Here is a 22,274-nt window from a genome sequence, read left to right on the forward strand (position 1 = left end):
CCCAGGTGCCTCTCTACAACAGGTCTGAGGCCTGCATGGGGAAGGTGCAGCTGTGGGTGGGAGCAGCGAAGGGGCTGAAGCACTGGACCAGCGTGCCCAGAGATGTGGTAGTTGCTCCATCCCTGATTTTTAAGGCCAGGCTCCATCAGGCTGTGGGCAACCTGACCTACCTGTGCATGTCCCTGTTCACTGCAGAGAAGTTGGACTAGATGGCCTTTAAAGGTCCCTTCCAACTAAGGATTCTGTGATCTTGTGAATTATTGGACATGAGCCCTGAGTACAACACCACTGGCAAAGCCATTCATTCAGCATGTCCACCCTACTCCTTTTCTGTGGATCCCAGTCACCAACAGAGAGGACAGAGGTGAACACGATTTGCACTCCCGATCCTTCAGGAGTCTTCCCAGAGCCCTGAAGACCCTTTTGATTGCCTGAGGCCTTCTTTTGCCTACCTCTTCATTTCCAGTGTGGAAAACCAGTAACAGATAATTATCAGAGGGCTTGACCAGGCAAGTGATGCTCCTGGCAACACCTCACCCCGGCACCAGGCGGGCAGCACAGCTCCCTGCAGGACGGATCCGAGCAGCATATCGGGCCCTCGGCTCCCCTCAGAAGGGAGTCCCCGTAGCAAAACGAGGAGTGGGCTGACCACCTTGGGCAACCTCTGCTGCATGGCCGGACTTTCACCGCCATCCACATCCCCCAGTCCCTCCAGCTCCAGGTCCTCACAGCCGTTCTGTAAGGGCACCTGGGAAGGTGGGACAGGCGGAGGGGCAGTCAGCTTGCTGCCCCGAACAGGGACTTGTTTGCATCTCTCTCTGCCTCTCAGGTCTCCCCTTCCTGCCTGACTGTGAGACAGCAGAGCATCTCCCAGCACCGCCCCTGTAGGGATGGCAGAGTGCGACTCCGCCATTCGATCCCATCCGCACAGTCCCGGACGTCCCTCAGCCTTTCTGCTTCTCCCTTCAGCTCTCCCACCGCGCTGAGCAGATCGCCCAGCTGCTCGCACCCCACACAGCCGGGATCCCCGCTGCAGCACTGACGCGGCCGGGCATCCTCCGCAGCTCGAGACCTGAACTGCAGCATCTGCGGCACGGGCGTTCGTGCTTTCTGAGTCTCCACGCTCTTCTAGCAGCAGCTCGCCGCCGTGCGGTGACCACGGCTGCACCTCGGTGCGTCCAGAGAGCAGCGACCCGTCCACACATCCGCTGACTGCTGAGCGCCCATCCTGCTGGGCGGCAACGCGCCCTGGCAACGCCCACTTCATGCCAGCCGCTCTCGCGAGAGCTGCCGGGCTGCCCTGTTATATCGCGGTTCCCTTCATAGAGGAACCGGCAGAAACCCCCCCGTATGTCGCCATTAGTCGCCTAAGCAGCGAACCTCAGCGATCGAGGTTGTAGTGCGGTTCTTCTTGGGTTGCTCAGTGAAGGCTCATTCAACGCGCTTGCCGGGCTCCCACACGAGGCCCGGTTCCTGGCAGCCCTGTGTAGGCAGAGATGCCTCCAGCTGTGCGTGCATCTTACAGCCATCTTTGAGACAAAAGCGTTCATACCTTCCTATGGCGTCTCACAGGACGCTGCTTTCTCCCCCCACGTGAATCTGCTGCTAACAAAGCTGTCAGTGCCATCTCATACCCTCCATCAGTTACAAGCCCTTATGACTTCCCAAAACCGAGCATTATGTACGGTCTCACACGACCTGGTTCAACCTGGCACTGCTGACAGCTTGTTTTTCACGTGGTTAGAAATACTTTCAAAGAAGCATAGTTGTATTTTGCCTCCTCAGTCATGGCAATAGCCAAACTACGCTCGATTGGAGTGTGGGCAGTGTTTTCGTTTTTGCTAAAACACTTCGAGGAGAATGTGAACTCAGCCTGAAATTCAGCACCCCCGCACCGTTTTCCCTGACTTCCCTTAAACTGCAGCCAAAGCAGAGAGGGCCTTCGTGCTCTGTGCAGCTCTTAATGAACTCATGACAGCGTGCAAACCAATAAGGGGGAGAAACTACAATACTGAGACAAGAAGCATCTCCCGGGAAAATATATTAAAGCTTAAAAAAGTTAATTGCCACAGCATACCATAACAAAGAACCGTTTTATTTAGCTTTTAGAATGCCTTTTTGGTTTTCTGTCTGCTGGCTTCTTATCCTCTGTGCCCGACTCCTGCACAGGCAGCCATTTCAGGGGGTTGCGGCGGTACATGGGCCACGGGGGGAGCGTCAGCTTAGAGAACAGGAACAAAACAAAACACGTAAAGCACGGAGTTAAAGAAGTGCGCAGCTTCTGAGACCTGAACTGCAGCACGGACATTCGTGCTTTCCATCTGGGCCTCCACATTCCTTTTAGCAGCAGCTCGCCGTTTCTCTGAGTACCCAGAGAAACACACAGCCGTTTCTATTACCAACAGACTCAGATGAACTTTAACATCTAATTGAAATGGAAAATCAATTCAGTGTAGGCAGCAGCATGAAATTGCAGCATTCTGTAAAATCTTAACGTGTTGTCATGTAAGTTTAAGTACAGAACTGCTTGCTCTGCAGCTCAAAGAAAGCAGAGATGTGCACTGCTACCTGAATTAAACGGCAAACATTTGTGCTTGCAGCCCCGTCATTCAACTGCTGCTTCAGGTTAAATAGTGGATATAGTTTCCGGTTGGGGCACAAGAAAACCCCCTTACCAAGCAGGATAATGCAAATCCGGCCATAACTATGTAGACAGTCCATCCAAACTGCTCAGTGACATATCCAAAGATGAAACCAATTACCTACAACAAACCAACAAACACACACACACGTTTTTGATACATTTCAAGCACACAGAAAGGCTGCTGAAGCCACGCTTGGCTGGGGGTGTGGAGGAGAGTTAAGAACAAATGATGGCGTGGGTTTTTCTGTTTGAAAGCACACTTGGTGCGCCTTTCTAACCTCGTCTGCAAAACTGAAGGCCAATTTCAAAACTAAAGATACGGAATACGGAACTAAAGCGTTAATGCCAAGCCAGGCCCAGCAACGAGGAGAAGATCAGAGATCCTAAATTCGGAGAACAAACCCAAGGAGCCCCTCGTTATCACCGCGTGTACTTACGGCAGAGACAAGAATGATGCCCTGGAAAATCTGTTCCGCTAATTTCTGGCCCTTGTAGTCCTGTGGAAACAAAGCTTTCGCTCAGCGGATGCACCCCGCCGGGCAGCCGCCGCGGGGTCGTCCCGCCCGTACCATCTGTGTGGGGATGGAGCGGAACACGTCCAGCATGGTGGCGGGGCACGGCTCCTCGTCCTCCTCACTGGCCTTGGCCTGCTCCCGCTGCTCCCGCTCCTCGTCCTCCTCACTGGCCTCGGCCTGCTCCTGCTCCTGCTCCTTCTCCTGCTCCTCGGCGTCGCCGGCGACGTCCTCCTCGCTCTCGCTCTCCCCCTCCCCCCGCACACCAGGCTCCTCCCCGCTGATGGCAGCACACGCCACATCCTTGCCGCGCAGGCGCAGTTGCACCGGAAGGTGCCTCCGCACGCAGCCGGAAGTGTCCGCCCCGCGCCCCGTCTCTGGCTGCCGCTGTGCTCCGCCATCCCCCCGGAGCTCCGAAGCGTTTCCCGCGCTCTCGGCCAACTCCCCACCGTCGTCTGCGGCCCGCTCCCCGGCCTCGCCCTGGTCTCCGCCGTCGGCTGCAGCCAGCTCTCCGGAGCCGCCCCGCTCCTCCATAGGTGCCGGCGAGGTGGTGGACGCCGTCTCCACGGCAACGGCGGTGTTGGCTGCAGGACCCCGCGGCGAGGACCCTTCGGGCGGCGGGCGCGGAGTGTCCGTCGCTGCGCCCGTTCGGACGCGGTGCCCATTGCCGGCCTGCGGGCGGCTCCCGCCCCTTCTCAGTCCGCGCTCCCTCCCGGTCGAGTCCCCGCGGCCGCCGCCGGAGCACCGGGGGCCGGGCGCTGCGCGGTTCGGCAGCCCGTGGCCGGTAGGCGGCGCGGCGGGCAGCCCGGTGCCGCGGTGGCAGTTGGCGGAGGCGCGGGCCGGGCAGCGGAGTGGAGCCGGGCGTCCGCGGTTCCTCGGCCCGGCGCCCGCCAGCTTTGCGCGGCGGTTTCTCGGAGCCGTTCGGGGCCGTTTGTGGCGGGACGCGGAGCGGCGGAGCACGATGAGCCTGAGGAAAGGTGAGCTGTGCGCGCCCGGCTGCCGCTTCGGGTCCGCTTCGCGCTTTGCCGACTCCTCCGGCCTCTCTCCACCCGATCCCGTCGTCTTTGTGCTTTGAATCCTCAGTGAACGTCTCCATTCTCGTGGCGGCCATCGTTCTCTTCCTGCTCGTTCTGCACCACAACTTCCTGGGCCTCAGCGACCTCCTGAAGCGCGAGCTGACAGGTGTGTGTGCGCCCCGTGCCCGGGGCTGTGCGATGATGCAGCTCTGCTCTCCTAACGGGGCTCCGTCCCTGTGCCTCTGCCCCCTGTTGCTGCTCTCTGCCCTTCCCAGCACCACAGAGCCTCTCCACGTCCCTGTGAACCCCCGATTCCCCGCTTTCCAGCAGCTCTGTTCCTCACGTTGCTGAGGTGTTCTGGAGTTATATGGGCAGCGTTACAAAAGCCTGCAGCTTTTGTAACTCCTACAGCTGATGTGGCCCTGCATTTCAGCTGCCTGTCTCCCGTTTTCCTATCTGTGCTGGGAGGATAAATTCTTGCTGCTTCAGCTGAGGTAATGGGATCTGTGATGCTTGGAATAAAAATGGGCTGCGTGTGACGCCTTGATAATCGGGCGGAAGAATCTTGCAGCAATGGTGGTAATTTGGAATATGGGGTTTTTTGTCCGTTAGTTTTTACCTGAAAAGAAACAAAAGTAGGAGGGGGAAGGTCAGTGTGACTGGTGGGGGGTGGTTGGGGTAACAGCAGGGAGGAAGGAGGGTGGCTGTAGGTGTGGCGAATGGGACCCAGGGGAGCATAGCCTGTTGTAGCTGGAGCCGCCACGTAGCACCTTGCTGTGCTGTGTGTGAGCACTTAAAGCAGTTACACGCACTGTATTTGCAAGCGGGACGTTTCCACGGATGTTAATGGCTTGGATTCTCAACACGGGGTCTGTCGTGTGCGTGTTTGGTGCTGGGCTGCTCTGGTCCATGTTTCTCATCTCAGACATTGAGGCAACTCGTGTGATAGAAACAATTCTAGGGGGGGGATTTAGCATGGTAATAGTTCCTGCGTTTCACATATGGAAAACAAGCATGTGCTGCCATTTGTTCTCCACAGACTCCAATCCGTTAGGACTTCAGCCTATAGACTTCATACCTGCTGCTCCCCAGAGGCTGACAGATGAAAGGAATGATAAGGAAATTTCTGTGGTCATTGCAGCCTCAGATGAGAGGCTTGGAGGTGCAATTGCAGCCATGAACAGCATTTACCGTAACACCAGATCCAACGTGGTTTTCTATATTGTTACTTTGAACGACACTGTGGACCACTTGAGGTAATGTTTTTTTTTGTTGTTGTTAGCTTCCCACAGTCCTGTAAAACCTAAGTCTCTTTGAAAAGAGCTGAATTTGCCTGATACTGCTCTCCTGCATTGCTTGCTGTCTTGTCTGCTGCTGCTTGCTGCATCTTTTTGGCACAGCTGCAATGGGGAGTACCAGTTGTTCCTTCTGGTAGTGTTTCAGTGATGGAGAAGAGACATCCAGCTGGAGTGTGTCAGTGGAGGGCTTGCTTTCTGGATCTCACCTGACCAATTTAAATGCATGGAATCAGGTTTCTCTCTCCTTTCTCTCTCCTTTCTCTCTCCTTTCTCTCTCCTTTCTCTCTCCTTTCTCTCTCCTTTCTCTCTCCTTTCTCTCTCCTTTCTCTCTCCTTTCTCTCTCCTTTTTTCTTTTTCATTTTTGCACAGCTCTGTTCGTGCTGATGGTTTTCTGAAGCACCTGTAGTAACAGGATGATGTATTTCTAAAAGAATAAGCAGCAGTCTCATACCTCTCAGTTGTCACAGCCATGTAGTGTGCTGATGGTGGGCATGCCCCTGCACACACATGTGAAACACTCCTGAAGGCTGATGCAGGTTGCTCTCTACTGCTATGTTTGTTGGGTAGAGAAAAGAGCAGCCAGAACGAGTTCTTTTTATTGGATCAGTTGTTTTTTCTTTCATTTAATCAAGTTTGTACTCTTCCTGTTTGCAGGCTGTGGTTAACAAACACTGCTCTGAAAAACCTGAGGTACCAAATTTTGAATTTTGACCCTCGTGTCTTGGAAGGGAAGGTGCAAGTGGATCCCCAGAAGGCAGACAGCATAAAGCCAGTAAGGATGATGCTGATTACCTTCTGCAGTTACTATTCAGTGACGGTGTGCTTTGATTTTAGTCTCCAATGGCTTTAGAACTCAGCTGGCTTTCAAAACCCAAGGAAATATTTTATAATTAAGTTTCTAAATTCCAGTAAGAATATTTTTCTCAGATAGCACAGGCTGGTTTTGAATATCTCCATGTCCAGTCTTCGTTACCGATATCTCCAGCGAAACACGGCTGGTTGGCCTCTGAGATGCCACAGATGCATATGAAGAGACAAGAAACTCAGAGACTATTTTTAAAGTTAGTTTATTGATGCTCACAGGAAACCAGGAATTGATGGAACCTGCCCATTTAAAACAATTTCTAAGATATTGCCACCTGGTTTGTTTCCTGGATAGAAGTTGTGCACACCACTGCCACAGGCTGGAGCGTTAATTTCACGTGTGTTTGAACCATTTTCCATGCAATTTTTTGCTTTTTGTGCATCCACAGTTAACGTTTGCAAGATTCTATTTGCCCAGTTTGGTACCTCATGCAGAGAAGGCCATCTATGTGGATGATGACATAATAGTGCAAGGTATGGGACCATTTTATAGTATGCTTTTTGCCATGGTCTATGTGTTCAGTGTGCCACCTCTGACAGCAGCCAAGCATTTTTGCTTCAAGGAAAGATGTAAAAACTTTGCAAGTATGACTGGATTAAACTTCATGTTTTTATCTGCTGAACAAAGGCTCACTCAGAGCTTAAGCAGGATTACTTCTAATTTTTCTGTGCGGATTTCCATTTTCCAGATGATATCCTTGAGCTTTACAATACTCCACTGAAACCTGGACATGCAGCTGCTTTTTCAGATGACTGTGACTCTACCACCAATAAGGTTGCTGTCCGTGGAGCAGGGAATCAGGTTGGTTTTGTTCTGGTTCAGTTGTAACAATACTGCAGGCTCCAGGCTTTGGAGGAGGGCGCTTGGCTTTGTTGTTCTTGAGGCTGACTTCCAAACACAGGGAACCTGTCTGTTCCTACCCAAATCACGTGGCTCAGCTGATTGTGATCTTTCTTTTTCAGTACAATTACATTGGGTTTCTGGATTACAAGAAAGAAACCATCCGAAAGCTTGCGATGAAAGCCAACACCTGCTCTTTCAATCCAGGAGTTTTTGTTGCTAATCTGACAGAATGGAAATTACAGAACATCACGAAGCAGTTAGAGAAGTGGATGGCCCTTAATGTAGCGTAAGTGCCCCGAGGTGGGGCTGAGTGCAGGTCAGGAGCCGGGTCATGGTGGTGGCATTTAAGTGTTAAATAGATGGTGGGCTGTGTGTTTATCAGAGGATTCCTGTCATGAGGCTGCAAGTGAAAGCCGGCTGATGTAGGTGAGGATCCTTTCCCAACTTCTTTCCCTCTTCTCTTTCAGAGAGGAGCTGTACAGCAGAACTCTGGCTGGCAGCATCACTACACCTCCACTGCTCATAGTGTTCTACAAGCAGCATTCCAGCATTGATCCCCTGTGGAACGTCCGACATCTTGGTATGTCTGAAATAGCTGTGGTGCTTGGCCAGGGGCCACCACCGCCGAGGGTCTGTAGCTGGACCCTCAGCTGATGATAAGTGGATCTTTGCCTTCCGTGTGCTTGTGCTTTAAGAAAAACCACCTAATGTTCCTCTTGCATTTTGTGGGCTTAATCCTTCGTGTTCCTCTTTGAGCTGCCAGGCAGGTTGTTCTTCATTTCTCAAATACTTTATTCCTTTTAATTGGAAGCAGTATTTCCACATATGCATTGTATGTATGTGTATCTAGGTGCCTCCTAGGCTTGTTGAGAGGAACAAGCAGTCATTCTCTGTTCTGCTACTGATAAAACCATAAATCTGGGGGAGGTCTCTGTTTCAAATGAGTAAAATATACGCTGCTGAATACGCCCGGGCATTAGAAGGCTTTTAAAGAACTTGGAAGTTGAAGCAGTTCATTTAAATACATGCTAAAGCAGGTGAAAGCGTCCTTTAGCTGCATCCAAATTACTTTCCATTTTGCTGATTTCTGCCTCCCATTCCCAATGAAAAATCTTTGTTTTCAGGTTGACAAATCGCATGCTTGTTTTTCTGCTGCCTGTATTTCAGACACTAACGCTTCTTTCTCAATAAAAGGGTCTAATGCTGGAAAAAGATATTCTCCTCAGTTTGTGAAAGCTGCCAAGCTGCTCCACTGGAACGGACACTTCAAACCGTGGGGAAGAACGGCTTCATACGCCGAGGTGTGGGAGAAGTGGTACGTCCCTGATCCTACAGGCAAGTTCAGCCTGATCCGAAGGCATCCAGAGGCCTACGAAGCAAAGTAGAGGACGTTTTCAGTAACTGTCAGCATTTTCTCAGGACACTTGTGGAGCCAAGCAATGGTTTGTTTTTTTTTCACTGTTTGTACAAAGAACAGCCCTCACCTCCTGGAGCACAGGGAGGTGCACTCACCCAGGTGTAGTGGTGCAGCTCCAAGCTGCACGGTTCCAAAGGAGGCTCACTTTGCTTGTGTGACTGAGGGTGCTGCTCCAGCAGGGAGTGAAGGGGCCCCTCCACGCACCAGTGCTTCTGAGGGCATTTCTGTCTGCTGTGTGTCCTCCTGCTCTTCACTACCAATCTTCATGGGGAAACTGTTTTGTCAGTTATAAATGGTACCAGAAACAAGAACTTCAGCTGGAGCTTGTACCATGCAGCTCTGCGCAGCAATGTACTGTAATTAAGAGCTGCTTGGAGTTTGTTCTGTTGTTGTTTTCTTACCCTGTGAAATAGTTTCATCAACAGTCCTTTCTTGCATGAAAATTGCTTCCATCCATTTGTGTCAGCATTCCTTGCACAATTCTGCAAAATCAGATCTTGAATTTGAAGGGTTGCTCAAGTGTTGACTATGCAAAAAGTGGTCTGAACTGCTAGTGCACACAAACATTTTCCGTAACTGGTGGAGAAAATGTCTTAAAATAAAAGCTGATGTTACATTTTTGACATTAACCTCTGCTCCTGGCAGTACTGATTTGTGACTTGTGCTGATATGTGAAGCGTGCTTCATTTTTTAAATTCAGTGTTAAGTACTAATTGAGGTCAAAGCCAATTGATCTCATTTTGGGGGAAATAATCTAAGAATGTTCTAAGTATTTACTTTTGGGATCAGGCTCTGTGAAACAGGTCTGTGTTGATCCCCAGTTCCTCACCATTCTCTGCCAGAAGTCCTTCCATTGTGCCCTTCCTGTTCTCATGCTTTGAATTCCCCAAGCAACAGCCTGCTGCCACCTTCTGCAGCTTGCAGTCCATCAGCTTTTTTTACATTGCTGTACAGTGGGTGGCTGGGTGCTGGTTGTTATTAGCTAACATAGACCAGCAGCTACTGTGCTTACTGTTCCATTCAATACTAACTGAACTCGGGTTCTTGTTTTTATTGAATAATAATACTTGGGAGCAAGATGTCAAGACTGGCTTGGTGTTTTGTGGGCTGCAAACCATCACGGAGCTCAAGGGCTCAGTTGTGTGTATGAACATGTTTTAATGCCTTGTAAGTGAAAAAGATCTCCAACTTTTCATCTTGCTGCATGCAGTTCTGACTGCCCTGGGTGCTGGTTTGTTACTGACCCGTGAAGTTAAATGTTATCTCTGTACACTGAAGTGGGGAGATGGTAGAACTGTTTTGCAGGGACACGTCTTTATTGCTGTATGGGAACTGCTGAGCCACGCCTGAACCTCTGATTGATCACCTGAGGTGAGCACTGAGTCAGCCAGAGGAGCACAGTGAAAGCAATTCAGCTGGGCTGCAGGAAGGGATGGAGCCTGGCTACACCCCTCCTAGACCTATTGAAGAGCTGGCTACCTGTGGGGAGGGATCTCTTCTGGAGATCTGCTCTGCTGAAGTTTTGTAAGTGAGCCCAGGATAGGGGTAAGCTTTCTCTCTATTCTCTTCTTGTTATCAGTCTGCTTTGCCAAACTCTTGTTTATTTTGTAATTATAACATCTTAATATTCATTGATTATACAATTGCACAGAGGAACAGGTTTTGCTTTAGTTACCAGTTAGTCACTGCTGCACTTCCATCTTTTGTTCAAGAGTTTCCACCTCAGTGAAGTCATTACAGTTACCACGCTCTCACTTGACCTCTGCTAATGAAGCTACTGAACATATAAAGCCATGCCTACACAAAATGTTACAGCCAGATGAACTAAGCAGAGTTACTTAACCAGCCTTTACCTTCACAAAACCAGGAACACTTGCTGCCAGAAGGCACTCTTGTAGAGGTGCTGCCTCTGCAACCCTGCAGGAAAAACTCTTTGCCTTTTATGAAGGGAGAATAAAATTTAATTGCTAGAATTAAACACTTACCATTATTTTTCAAAGAAAACACCAGAGACTTTGTAATTTTGAAATATTTTTGTAAGGCATAAAGACCAGATTAATGCAGTATAATATTTTTTAAAATATGTTTATTTTTAAACAGGAATAAACGTGTAGGATTTTAGCATCAACTGCAACTGTACAAAATCTGCAGCCATGGAGAGAGGCAGCATTATATACGTTACTGGGGTCTTGGCAGCAGCTATGGTACATGGCATTCCTCCCCTTCTGTAACAGAAACCTGTCTGTTCTGAAAGGCTTCTCTTCACACATCTCGTTACACGTAGTCTGTGTTAAAATCGTAGGCATCGTCTTCACCCGCTGCCTTGTCTAAGCTGGACGGCAGTGAGCTGGCAAGTCCAGTTTCTGAGAAAAAGGAATGGTTTGTTAGTGACATGAATGCAGTACTGGAGCAGTGCGGGCTGTACTTTGTGCCGTGGGTTTTAGCACAGACCTGCCATCTCATTTTCTGAATGTGCATCTCCTGTTTGTCCTGTTCCAAGCTCAGCACTCCCCGTCAGCCGAGTCCTGCCATCCTGCAATGGGTTGGAGGTCAGACACGAGTTTGCTCAGACATCGCTAATGAAACTTCCCATGTAAATGAAACACAGAGGCTGAGGACAGTGCGGCTGTCCCAGCTGCTGCCCAGGAACGTGCTGACTGACTGGGAGCAACACAGGTTTCTTAATTTGCTGATTTCTCAACTGAGCACAATGCTCAGCTCTTCTTTCTAGAGGAAGCGTGGCTCTAGAGGCAGTGTGTTACCCCAGGTGGCTCTGCAGTGCTTGCACGCTGCTCGTAACAGGATGCTAACTGGCTACTTGGTGTCAGGGCCCGAGCAGGTAGAAAACAAATGAAACCCTGGTTTACCTCCTTGACATTATTCTCTTCTTTTTCTTCTTCTTCTATAATATCTTGATCATCATCAGTCTCCATGAAATCCTCTTCGTCGTGGCTTGTTTCCAAATCCTCCCACTCTGATTCTTCTTCTACCACCTTATTTCGCACTATTTTCCCATTAGTCATGCCAGCTGATTGGAAAACAATGCTGCTTGCTGGACTGGGGTACTTTAAAGCTGAGAAATATATACAGAGCTGTCTGTTACGTTATTGTTAGCAGGAGATACAATGCCTACCCATTAAAATGATCACCTTCCCACATCAGGGAGAAAAAGTGAGAACAAAAAGATTGCTAGGATGAAGAACTTGGTCCTGAGTCTAAGATGTACTGAGCAGAAATACATTTTGTTGGTCTGACTAGGAAATGGGGGAGGGCAAAAGCATGAAAGGGCCCACAAGCAGTGGCTATTTAGAAAGATCAAATCAGATAAGCAGAAACCGAGAACTACTGGCGTAATCCAGCAGGGGTAATTTGCGTGAGGACAGCACCCAAGTCCACTGCTCTGCTGCCCTGGAATGCATTTCATTCTCTGAAGGTTTGTGCCTGCTGCATGCTGACACAGCCATCATACAAACCCCAGGACAACTCCCATTCGTGGTCTCCCATTACAGCTGCTCAGTGGCTCTCAGTGCTGGCAGTGCAGTACCTTGAACCGTGCTGCTGTTTTCTTCTTCCAGCTTCTTTAAATTAAAGCCCCTCTGCAGTTCAGCTATTTTGTCTTCTGTCAGGTATGGCGGCATGATCTGCAGTGCTGGTGGTTCTGAGTGGTAGCTTATTTTAGCTCTGCAAAAACCACACATGGTGACTTAGCTGTTATCTTTTCAGAATAAAACCCAGAGCCCAAACCTCCCAAACTCCTCAGCTCCTCACTCTTGCAGTATTATTTGTTTAGCAGCGGTTAAAGGACCGTTTAAATGGGCCTCGGAAGCTGTCAGTAACAGAACTGAAGATAGCCTGCTCTGAAGCACCTGAACCACTGCAGCAAGTGCAATGATTCTGAATTCATTCATTCCATGCTCAGCTGAACGCAGGGATCACTAAAGGTTCCAAAAAAAGAAACTGTTGCAAGATTCCTTCTTGATGGAAGAGAGCACTACAGGAATTCCACGGAATTTGCTTTTACTCTCTCTCTGTGTATTTTAGTAGTTTAGAAAATTATCCTTGGGTGGTGTCCTCTCTTGGCCAAGCCAGCGTGACTGCTCAAAATCAAAAGCAGCCTCTCCTTTCTGGAAGCAGTTCTCAGGACTCAATGCTTCTGCTACGGAGTCACAGCAGATTTAACAGTGTCAAAATCAAGGAGGTCAGCAGCACAAAACAAAATTAATAGCAGACATACCCTGTCCAGTCACAAAGCAGTGATTTAGCTACGTTCTCTATGTCAGGAACACCTCCTTTTTTCAGCATACCCCTTTTCTGAGCAAGTAAACTTAAAAGCTCTTCAGTGTTCTTGAAATCTGGGATACTGTAGAACATCATTACCTAGTGCAAAAGAAAACAGTGGGAGGAAGCAGTTATCACAGAACTGGAAGGGGATCAGGCTTATGTGAATCTATTTGAAACTAGAGTGAAATCAGAGTTGGATCTGAAGTCTTCACTGTAGTAAGAAGCATTGAAGTTATCTTCATTTTTCACTCTTACATCGCTGCCTGGTGATACAGGCAGTATGGTTCGTTGATGGATTTTTACTTTTTCTTTAAATCAGCAAACTCATTGGGAAAACAAAGTGGCCAACAGGATCCTGGTGCGTTGCAACCACCTTCCACATACAAGGGTAAAAGGTCACATCAGCTCTGGATACGCTAACCAAAGTTTGGTTAAGGAGAAAACAGTGCAGAACAACTGTGTGAAGTGAAACGATCTTCTGTTATCGGCCTAAGAAAGCCAGAGAGGAGTTGAACGCTGTGAAAGGATGACAGGAGTTACCTGCTGCTTATTGCAGTGATTCAGGACTGCATCCACTGCTTCAATCACGTTCAGTGAGCACGATTCCCCGCTGTGTATGATAGTTCTCAGGGCCAGAGTCACAGCACTGTTGGTAGCATCTGCAACTATGCTCGGGCTGTCTGAAATCTTCATGTGTTTATCAATACGCACAACTTGCATGGACCTGGTCAGAGAAACAGGCCACGTCTGAAGGCAAATCAAACTAAGGACCGATAGCAGCAAAGGCAGCAAGCCACAAAGCTCAGCATTGGATTGAATGCACTTCATACAGAATCAGTTTCAGTGCTTTCTCATCACATGCTTTGTGCTGGACAGAAATGCAAGTGTACAGTAAGAGCAAGTTTATGCACTGTATTCTCCTGTGGCAACGTGCCAGGATGAAAGATCACGTTCTGAACGACACAAATTGAAATATGCATTTAAAACTGAACGTAGGCATGCTCTGACTGCTACTGATGGCATGGGAATTGTACACCACCAACTCAAGGTAATCAGAACTGACAGGAAAATAAACAGCTGCTAACACTCAGCTTACTTGGTGACACCTCTGGCTGGTCCAACATCACAAACACGATCTTTTTTAATGCTGTTGATTATGCTGCTCTTCCCCACATTAGGGAAACCTGGGGGAAAAAAAAAAAAAACAACAGAAATCCTCATAAATCTGAAAACTCAGCTTATTTAACAGCTTATCATGTGTTTTTGGTAACATCCTCTGTGTGAGATCAGAGTTGGATCTGAAGTCTTCATATAGAACTCAGACAAAGTCTGTATCCTCATTTCTCACATTGCAATAGAAAGACATCACTGAATGTCACACCACAAACCTCACCAGATGGGAGGAAGAGGCAGCGTAGGCTATGCAGTATGTAACCTAAAGCTGCTTTATCAGTTAAGGCCTCATAAAACGTGCATTCCATGGGTCACAGACACTCTGCATTGAAGTACAAGACAGATCACTACCAGCTGAGGTGCTGAGTCTCAGCTGAAAGTGAGCACCCTGCCAAGAAGGCCCAGAAGCGAGTCACACATTGGGTGTTTTACTCAGGATACCAGAGCTCTGATGGGAGGAAAAGGAAACTTCTGCCATCTCTCCAAACTCTTACCTACTAACCCAACCTGAATGGCTTTGTTCTGAGTCCTGCCATACTCCTGGAGAAGTTTCATAAGGCATCCACTTCCAAAACTTTCCGTGTGTCTTGATAAATCAATACGTGCCCTTCTTCTCCGGAAAGTCTCCTGCTACAGGGTTCAAAGGAAAAGAAACAACAAAACAAACGCGTTAGTCTTACATTTATTCATCTACTGTGACGCTTTAACCTCCTGTGCTTCGTTAGCTGATGTTACTGTGTCCTTCTTCTAAAGAAATGCAATTAGTTCAGTAAGAATTTAGCTAAGGTGAATCTAGCAGTTAAGTGGTGGATAAAAAAGAAGTAGCACTCAAACACTTGAAGCAGCCTGAACAAACCTCCAGGGCTTGTTGTTTCAGTTCAGGCTGTGTTGCAGATGGGCTGTGTGAGCAGGAAGGAACCATGTACGTTCATGGGGTGGAGTTCTTTGATCTGTACATTCACTCAATGAACTGTCCAAGAAAAATTATCTCTTTTTTACATAACTTTAAAGCCGCTCTCTGTGTTTGGGCTTCTGTGGCATTTCACACCAGGGTCTATTTGGCTACACTGTTATCAGAGTTAGGGCAGGTGGAGCAAAATGCATCAATACCCGTTGTTTCAAGCCAGCATATTCACAAAGCTGAGACTGGAACCCCAGGGAGCTTAACTCCTTGATAATCTTCCACGAAATAACAGAAACTGTGGCCTTTAGTAACAGTGAAGTAAGATGAATGCTGCATACTCTGCATCAGTTCACCTACAATCCAATGTGCAACCATCCTGGATAGATAAAAAATTCCTCATCTCCCCCCCCTTGCTGTCCTGCTTAAGCAGAACAGCCCACTTTCACTCCCCAGTTCAGCATCCCACGTACAAAACAATATGTATTTCATCAGCACGTATTCCCCAACTGCACTGTGAAGCTCAATGTGTGACAGAACATCCATTAGTTGAAGCAGTATAATCAAATACAGGAAAAATGAATTTTATAAAGAACAAGAGATCTGCTTCAACATGCTTCAACACATACAATGACGTGTCTGATTCAGTCATCTGAGCCAGCACGCAGAGCTCTTACCATATTCCTGTCCTTCAGCAGCGTCGCTGATTTAAAGGCAACCGTTGGAAATTCCTTCTTCAAATAATTCAACCACTTCTCCAAGTTCTCTTTTGGCACTAAATCTGAAACAAAGAGCACAGACTTCTCCTCACTGTTGTGAATGTTGTGTTGCTGTCTGGAGAAATCTAACACGGAATCAGAAACCAGGATGGATCCCGTCCACTTTGCACATTTCTTCATGACAATTAACGCTTGGCTGAACACTCCACAGCTTCTGTATTTGCTTTTATGTACACTTCCAGTACAGTACAGCCACCCACAGCTGCAGCTTTTAGTGTTTATTCTCTGCCCCAAGCAGAACATCCCACAGTTACATTTTCAGACCCTGTGTTTTTCATGTTGGAGTATCACAAGGAGATGGCAGGTACGAGGGGTGATGTTACGTGGGCTAGTCCATCATCCCTGCAAAAACTATGCTAAGACAAAGTTCCTGTTGTTCTTTCACTCCACACTTCCTTCTTTTTGCACTGCAGTTAACCCACTAACAACCAGCTTTCCCAGCTGATCTCATCCTCTTTTGTGTGGTTTCCCTCATACAGCAACGGGAGCCAAACTTCAAAGACAACCCTTGTGCCGATTTGCTGATGCTTAACTCATCTCAGTGGGTTCAGCATCGCTACCTGCTCACTTCCTCTTTGTTCACATGAATGTTACTAGATCTCCACTTCTGGCTGACACTGGCCAGAAGTCATTGTAAAAGCAAGGGGCCAATGTGCAGCTACCTGTCGTGGTGTTTTCTCAGCAGAGGGAACATGGCCACTTCCCTAAGGCAGCGAGCTCAGAGTTGGATCTTATGACTTCAGCAGAATCTGAGATTTCTTTATGTATTTCTTCACAGCTCACTTAAAACAGAACCACCCAGTGACTACAGTAACACTTCAAGAAAATCTGTTTCTTACCGATTTTGTTCAGCACCAACAACAGCTTTTTGTCTCCTCCAGAGCAAGTAATGGCTTGCTCCAGCTGGGGACACCGGCAGCCCATCGGATCTCTCGCATCTAAAACCTCCAGAATCACATCTGAGGTCTCAATGACCTACGTAAGGGGGGAAAAAAAGATTATAGAGAGTTTTCAAATAAGAGGTGGCAAGTAATTTGACAGATGGTAACTCTGTAATAGCCAAGCTGTAGCCTACAACAGTGACTACTGAATCTTACAGAACGTTTGGTAGGTGAGGTTTCTTAAGGCTGTTTGTTTCAACTCTTATCTACTGAAAGGCAAATTGACAGAAAAAGGTGAAAATTGCTGTAGCTTTCTGAAGTCAAGAAATTCCTGGACAGGAATATGTCATAACTCAAAGAGCTCTCTGACTGGTCGCTATGTACTGACATTGGTCCTAGATGTCTTCAGAACGATCAAAATCTCAGTAGCCAACACCGGGCAAGACTGAAACCCTCATGGTTTTTACAGTAATATCACTTTCTTCAGTGCTGGTTTATCACGAGCAACCTTTACACTTCCTAGTCGTTGGGAATCAACTTTTTACTTGGATAGACAGTGACAGGACAAGGGGGAATGGTTTTAAGCTCAAGGAGGGAAGATTTGGATTGGATGTCAGGGTGAAGTTCTTCACAGAGAGAGTGGTGAGGTGCTGGGACAGCTGCCCTGAGAGGCTGTGGATGCCCCGTCCATCCCTGGAGGTGTTCAAGGCCAGGTTGGATGGGGCAGTCTTGTCTGGTATTAGACAGGGATGGTGGCCCTGCCAGGAGCAGGAAGTTGGAACTTGATGATCTTTGGGGTCACTTCCAACCCAAGCCATTCTATGATTTTAAGTTGTTTCATTGCCTACCTATCATCAAATTACATAAAATCATAAGAAGTTGAAGCTTCTTACTTTCTCAAGCTCACTGTGAAGTGATTTCTTTGCATTTTTATCCAGCGCCTTCTTCGTCTTCTTTGCTTCAGACTTGCCAGAGGATTCCTGCATGCAAATAAAGAAGAAAAGAAATGATTTAACTGAGAATTACTCTATTATATTTGTGCACACAGTCTGAAGACTGCTGTGTTGTCTGAACACAACACGAGACTTGTAGAGGTGTAATTTTAGGATGACATCTTTGCCTCCACAAGCTTCATGTGACAACAATCACACTGGACACCAACCTTTCCATCAGTTTGTTCCTGGATCGCAGCCGCACTCCTCTTGGCATCGAGCTTCCTCCTCTTCTCGAGTTCTTTCTGCCTGTCAAGCTTCTGCTTCCGCTTCAGTTCTTCGAGCTGATCGCAAACAAGCAAGAGCCAACAGAGGTAAAACGCATGTGAGGGAGAGACAGGATGTCACCCTTCTGCCCACAGGGATACTGGTGCAGCTCAGTTACACACACACACACACACACACACACGACTACACATGCGTCAACGCGCACACGCATACATGCATGCACACACATGCACAGACATGCATGCATGCAGATGCACGTACACACACATGCACACGCACACACTTTTGCACTCACACATGTGTACACGCACACGCGTATGCACACCCACACCCACATGTACACACAGACACACACACGTGCACATACTCGCACACACATGTACACACACGTACACAAGTGCACGTACACTTGCACACACACGCACACAGACACAGGCGCTGCCGCCGCTGTTACCCGCTGCTTCCTCAGCTCGGCCTCCCTCAGCAGAGCCTCCTTGAACGGCGCCGATCCGGGCACGCCGGGGTCCTTGCGTGGCTTCTTGCGGCCGCGTTTCTTCGCCTCCCTCCGCACCTTGCGGTGATGCTCCCGGATCTGAGCGCACACACGGGATTGTCGGCAGAGCCTCAGCGGCACCGCGCGGCTTCGCGCACCGCCGCGCCCCCCGGCCCGGCCTCACCTTCTTCTGGATCTTGTACCGCTTGTGGCACGTCAGCCGCTTGCTCGCCTTCCTCAGCTCTACAAAGCAAAGCAAAGCAGAGTAGCGCCCGTAAGCCCCGCTCGGCCGCCTCCCACACCATCCCCCCCAGCCACCCGTTCCCGCGCTCCTCACTCGGTCGCTTCATGGCGCCGCGCACGCGGAGCCGCCCGCCCGCCCCTTCCTCCCGCCGGCGGGCGCTGCCGTAAAGCGAGGCGGCACTTCCTCGCGGAGGTGTCGCGCGGGCCGGGCGCGCTTGGCGGCCGGGCGGGCTTGGTGGCGGCGCGGAGCGGCGGCGCGGGGCGGAAGGCCGCGGCGGGCGCCGAGGGGCGGCGAGGAGCGGCACGGAGAGGCGGCGGCGGCGGGGTGAGCGGCGCTGTGGGCCGGGCGGCGGAGCGGGGCTGGGAGGCCGCGGGTTCCCTTTGTGTGGAGGCGGCTGCGCGGGGCGGGCCGGCGGGCCGCTCTTCCCCACCCCCACCCCTGCCGGCGGCCCGCTCCGCTGTTCTCCGTCCCGCTCCGCGGAGCGAGGCCCTCCGTGCCGGGACCCGGCCGCGCTCGCGGGGTGCGGCGCCGACCGGGAGGAGCGGCCTTCGGAGCGGCCCGACCCGCGCTGCAGGAGGCGCTTCTCCCCGCTGAACGGCCCGCAGCCCGAGCGCCGCAGGAGGAACCCGCTTCCCCGGGTTCGGTTCCGAGCAGAAGTTGCGTGAGCTCAATGGAGGCCGTCGCACTGCCGTCGAGCCGTGCGTTGTACGCAAAGGGGGGAAATCGGAGCTGGAGAGCGCTTGTAAATGGAAGCAGATTCGTCCGTAAAGAAGCTGTGTGGCCGGGCGCGCTGCGCTCCTTCCTGGCGGATAGCAGCCGTTTGCTCGGCAGACGGACGCAATTCTTGCCCGCCAGAGGCTGACCCGTGTCCTGGCCGCGTTCTGGCCGTGCCGATCGCTGCACCGTTGCTGTGCTGCTCTGCATCCACCTTATCTGCTCTGTAGCTCAGACTCTCAGATCAGATGTGCGGTGGTTCGTTGCTGTGCAGGTGGCTGGGAAACCAGCACTGCTTGTTGAGAAACGTCAGAGAAACTGTGACAGAAATGCCTCGTGTTGTGCATGCGGAGCTGCTTTCTGGACTTTCTGCTAAGGTTAAAAAGCAAAAGTTGCCTCCTGTTTGTTGCTTTCTGTCTGCCAACTTGAATTCTTCCATTTATTCTTTGACTTGGATAACCTATCTGCTGTCAGCTCTCTCCTCTCTTTCCTTGTTCTTGTCTTTCAGCTCTGGCTGTACTAACAGCACTGCTGACCTGTTGCTCTGGGTGTCCCCTTCTCCTAGTATCTGTGCTTGCCCACCAGACACTATGAGGAGACTGGCTTTTCGAGGTGCTGGTTGTACTCTGGTAAATCTGGTAAATTATTGATTGTATGTACACCATGCTCTCCGTTCTTCTGCATTAAGGCCTTCCCTTTCTGTTAATTATTCCTACCTCGTTCTTATTCATCTAATTTGCATGCTCAACATTTTGTTGCTAACATAAATGCTCTCGTGCAGTTATGTTGTACTGCCATACCTTGTAACTTTCTAGGAGATCCCTTGATTCGGTACAGGCTGGGATAGATGAATCTGTGCTGTCCTTTGAGTTAGCTACAAATGGAGATGGTGTTACGATGCTGTCATTAGAAACCAGGGAAGAGCCAGCGACTTGGTCCATAAATCCCCATAGTCGTTGGACAGTTGTTATCCATTTGTCACTGTTAAGTTGATAAATTAGAAACTGTGACTGAAACAAGAGTGGATTTTTCTGCTTCTTGATGATTGTGCCGTTCGTCTTACACACACAGTGGGAATTGTGGTCACACGAGGACCCAGCCCTTTTCTGGCTTGAATCTTACACAAGGTATTCAGTAGCAGTTCATGTTTTAGTTGGTCATTTGTCTTCTTTGTGGCATCCTTTTTATTTTGTGTTGGTTTTATAATTCGAGACAGAATGAACTACTTTTCTCCATACAGCTCTTTCCTATAAAATAGCAGTTCTCACGTTGTGATCATTCATAGCTCGAGGAACCAAAACGTGAACGGTTTCAGAATGTGTCCTGGTAAAAGTTGCTGATACATCTTTGTACCTGTAAGCCCTTGGTTTCTGACGTTGGTGTTGGCAGTGTAAACCTGCAGGGCCGTTTTGCCTTCCCTGTACTCCCAGCTCATGTCTGGTGTGGATGTAAGAAACACGTGTGACCCGTTGCAAAACATAGCTCACTTAATAGCTCTCTCTCGTCAGAGGATTTGGTTGCAATGCCAAGAGTTTAAGAACATTTCTCTTCATTATAGAAGAAGTTGGATTCCATGGGTTCCAAGAGGCGAAGAGCAACCTCGCCGTCCAGCAGTGTGAGCGGAGGGGACTTCGATGATGGCCACCACTCCACGAATATCCCAGGCCCCAGCAGGAAGAGAAGGAGGCTTTCAAATCTCCCGACTGTGGATCCTGTTAGTACCTTCTTGTTGTGCACACCTTTCTTTCTCTTGGGTTTACTGTATTCTTGTCTAAGAAATGCTGGATTGTGGGATGGTAGTGCCCCTTACAGCATATGCTCTTGGCTTCCTGCGTATTTGACAATCGTATTTGGCACGTATACACTGAGTTTATTGGGTCCTGAAACTGTTGCTGCCTTGACTAAGCTGTGTTTAGGATCTCATTCACCTTTGGTTTGCTCTCCTCGTTTTTGTTTTTTCCCTTTCCATTTTCCTTTTTGCTGCTGGTTTTTTTTTTGATGATGGTTTTAGCAGATGGAAAGAGACTGGGCAGAGAGAGGGCTGAAGTAATAAAGTGCAGAAATTGAGAGTTGCATCTGAATAGCAAATGCTGGGAGAGATAAGTGGAGAACAGCTCTTCGATACATGCTGAAGCATACGATGTCATTGTTATGCCTTGAGTTAGCAGTCTGATTTTAAATAATTGCAGGGCAAAAGGACCTCTGTCATGGTTTTAAATGTCTGTAACAAAGAGAGTTGTACTGAATTAGCCTGCATTTGGAATGTTCTACCTAGGATTAGTACTGAAAGAAAGTTCACTCTGTTAAATCAGACAATACAAAACAAAAACCAAACAGGCAACCCTAACATTCTGCAGTACTGACCTGCTAGATCATACTAATGCAGGACATGCAGTGTTCTTCACTCTCTTGCTTTGGAGTGCACCGTACGTGAGCAGTTTGCCTTCCCCTTCTTGTTATAAGCAGGTCTTGATTTGTTATCTCCTTAAAATTGACTTGCTTTTTATTGTGTTGTTCTTGAATTTTAGATTGCTGTATGCCATGAACTTTACAACACCATCAGAGATTACAAAGATGAACAGGGCAGGCTCCTTTGTGAGCTTTTCATTAGGGCACCGAAACGAAGGTAAGGCGATGGTTCTTGTCAAGCCTTGGATTTTAAGGAATGCTTCACCATTAAAGAAAGTTGAAATATGGAAAAAAAACCAAATCAGCTATGCTCATCACTGTGTCACAGCAGCGTATGATGATGTGAGTGAGTGTTGTAATTATTCAGTGGGACCTGCTGATGTTGGTACTTGTTTTCAGTAAAGGGAAAAAAAGAAAAGCAACCTTGAATGTATTTGAGATATTTCTTGTGACACCTGTCTAAAACATCTGACCTGAAGATGTTCCTCACCAGTGGTGGAGTGTAATGCTGAGGGTGTGCGTTGGGAGGGTGATAAACTCTTCAAATGGCTCTTGAAAATATAAGTAGAGACTGAATGTACCTT

General features: G+C 48.8%; 4 protein-coding genes and 4 non-coding genes across 22 annotated transcripts in view; 2 read left to right on the forward strand and 6 right to left on the reverse strand.

Moving 5' to 3' along the window:
* Positions 1–2,074: 2,074 nt before the first annotated feature.
* SPCS1 (signal peptidase complex subunit 1) lies at positions 2,075–3,690 on the reverse strand. The gene is made up of 4 exons (XM_052679020.1): positions 3,214–3,690; positions 3,082–3,141; positions 2,676–2,762; positions 2,075–2,221 (listed from the first exon to the last, which is right to left on the reverse strand). Exons 1-4 carry the CDS (start codon positions 3,688–3,690, stop codon positions 2,099–2,101), a joined length of 747 nt encoding a protein of 248 aa, XP_052534980.1. The 3' UTR covers positions 2,075–2,098.
* Positions 3,691–3,969: 279 nt separating this feature from the next.
* Positions 3,970–9,224, forward strand: GLT8D1 (glycosyltransferase 8 domain containing 1). Of its 2 annotated transcripts, XM_052678423.1 has the most exons (9): positions 3,970–4,133; positions 4,240–4,338; positions 5,212–5,428; positions 6,125–6,242; positions 6,724–6,808; positions 7,024–7,136; positions 7,298–7,464; positions 7,646–7,758; positions 8,373–9,224. In XM_052678423.1, exons 1-9 carry the CDS (start codon positions 4,118–4,120, stop codon positions 8,561–8,563), a joined length of 1,119 nt encoding a protein of 372 aa, XP_052534383.1. In that variant the 5' UTR covers positions 3,970–4,117; the 3' UTR covers positions 8,564–9,224. The 2 variants fall into 2 exon arrangements, with proteins under 2 accessions (XP_052534383.1, XP_052534384.1); XM_052678424.1 differs by lacking the exon at positions 4,240–4,338.
* Positions 9,225–10,655: 1,431 nt separating this feature from the next.
* Positions 10,656–18,774, reverse strand: GNL3 (G protein nucleolar 3). The gene is made up of 15 exons (XM_052678403.1): positions 18,661–18,774; positions 18,508–18,566; positions 18,285–18,422; positions 17,773–17,886; positions 17,504–17,590; positions 16,569–16,704; positions 15,628–15,731; positions 14,544–14,679; positions 13,973–14,060; positions 13,417–13,600; positions 12,830–12,972; positions 12,140–12,276; positions 11,463–11,668; positions 11,047–11,128; positions 10,656–10,958 (listed from the first exon to the last, which is right to left on the reverse strand). The coding sequence occupies exons 1-15, from the start codon at positions 18,671–18,673 to the stop codon at positions 10,870–10,872; spliced, it is 1,716 nt and encodes a 571-aa protein (XP_052534363.1). The 5' UTR covers positions 18,674–18,774; the 3' UTR covers positions 10,656–10,869.
* LOC128078791 (small nucleolar RNA SNORD19) lies at positions 13,051–13,123 on the reverse strand. Its single transcript, XR_008205803.1, has one exon. It is a non-coding gene; the product is annotated as a small nucleolar RNA SNORD19 (small nucleolar RNA).
* On the reverse strand, positions 13,668–13,746 carry LOC128078795 (small nucleolar RNA SNORD69). The gene has a single exon (XR_008205806.1). It is a non-coding gene; the product is annotated as a small nucleolar RNA SNORD69 (small nucleolar RNA).
* LOC128078793 (small nucleolar RNA SNORD19) lies at positions 14,150–14,222 on the reverse strand. Its single transcript, XR_008205804.1, has one exon. It is a non-coding gene; the product is annotated as a small nucleolar RNA SNORD19 (small nucleolar RNA).
* LOC128078794 (small nucleolar RNA SNORD19) lies at positions 16,438–16,510 on the reverse strand. Its single transcript, XR_008205805.1, has one exon. It is a non-coding gene; the product is annotated as a small nucleolar RNA SNORD19 (small nucleolar RNA).
* Positions 18,775–18,794: 20 nt separating the features above from the next.
* The window catches only part of PBRM1 (polybromo 1), a 61,128-nt gene continuing 57,648 nt past the window's right edge, over positions 18,795–22,274 (forward strand). For 2 of the 14 annotated variants that reach the window (XM_052678373.1, XM_052678381.1), the window contains exons 1-3: positions 19,434–19,658; positions 20,840–20,995; positions 21,810–21,907. In XM_052678373.1, the coding sequence (XP_052534333.1) occupies positions 19,530–19,658; positions 20,840–20,995; positions 21,810–21,907 (383 nt within the window). In that variant the 5' untranslated portion in view covers positions 19,434–19,529. Of the gene's footprint in view, positions 18,892–19,415; positions 19,659–19,789; positions 19,911–20,839; positions 20,996–21,809; positions 21,908–22,274 lie in introns of those variants that run through there. The other 12 variants (XM_052678376.1, XM_052678388.1, XM_052678375.1 and 9 more) reach the window with 10 other exon arrangements.

This window comes from Tympanuchus pallidicinctus, unplaced genomic scaffold (genome assembly GCF_026119805.1).
Source record: "Tympanuchus pallidicinctus isolate F22 unplaced genomic scaffold, pur_lepc_1.0 scaffold17, whole genome shotgun sequence".
NCBI classification, from domain to species: Eukaryota; Metazoa; Chordata; class Aves; order Galliformes; family Phasianidae; genus Tympanuchus; species Tympanuchus pallidicinctus.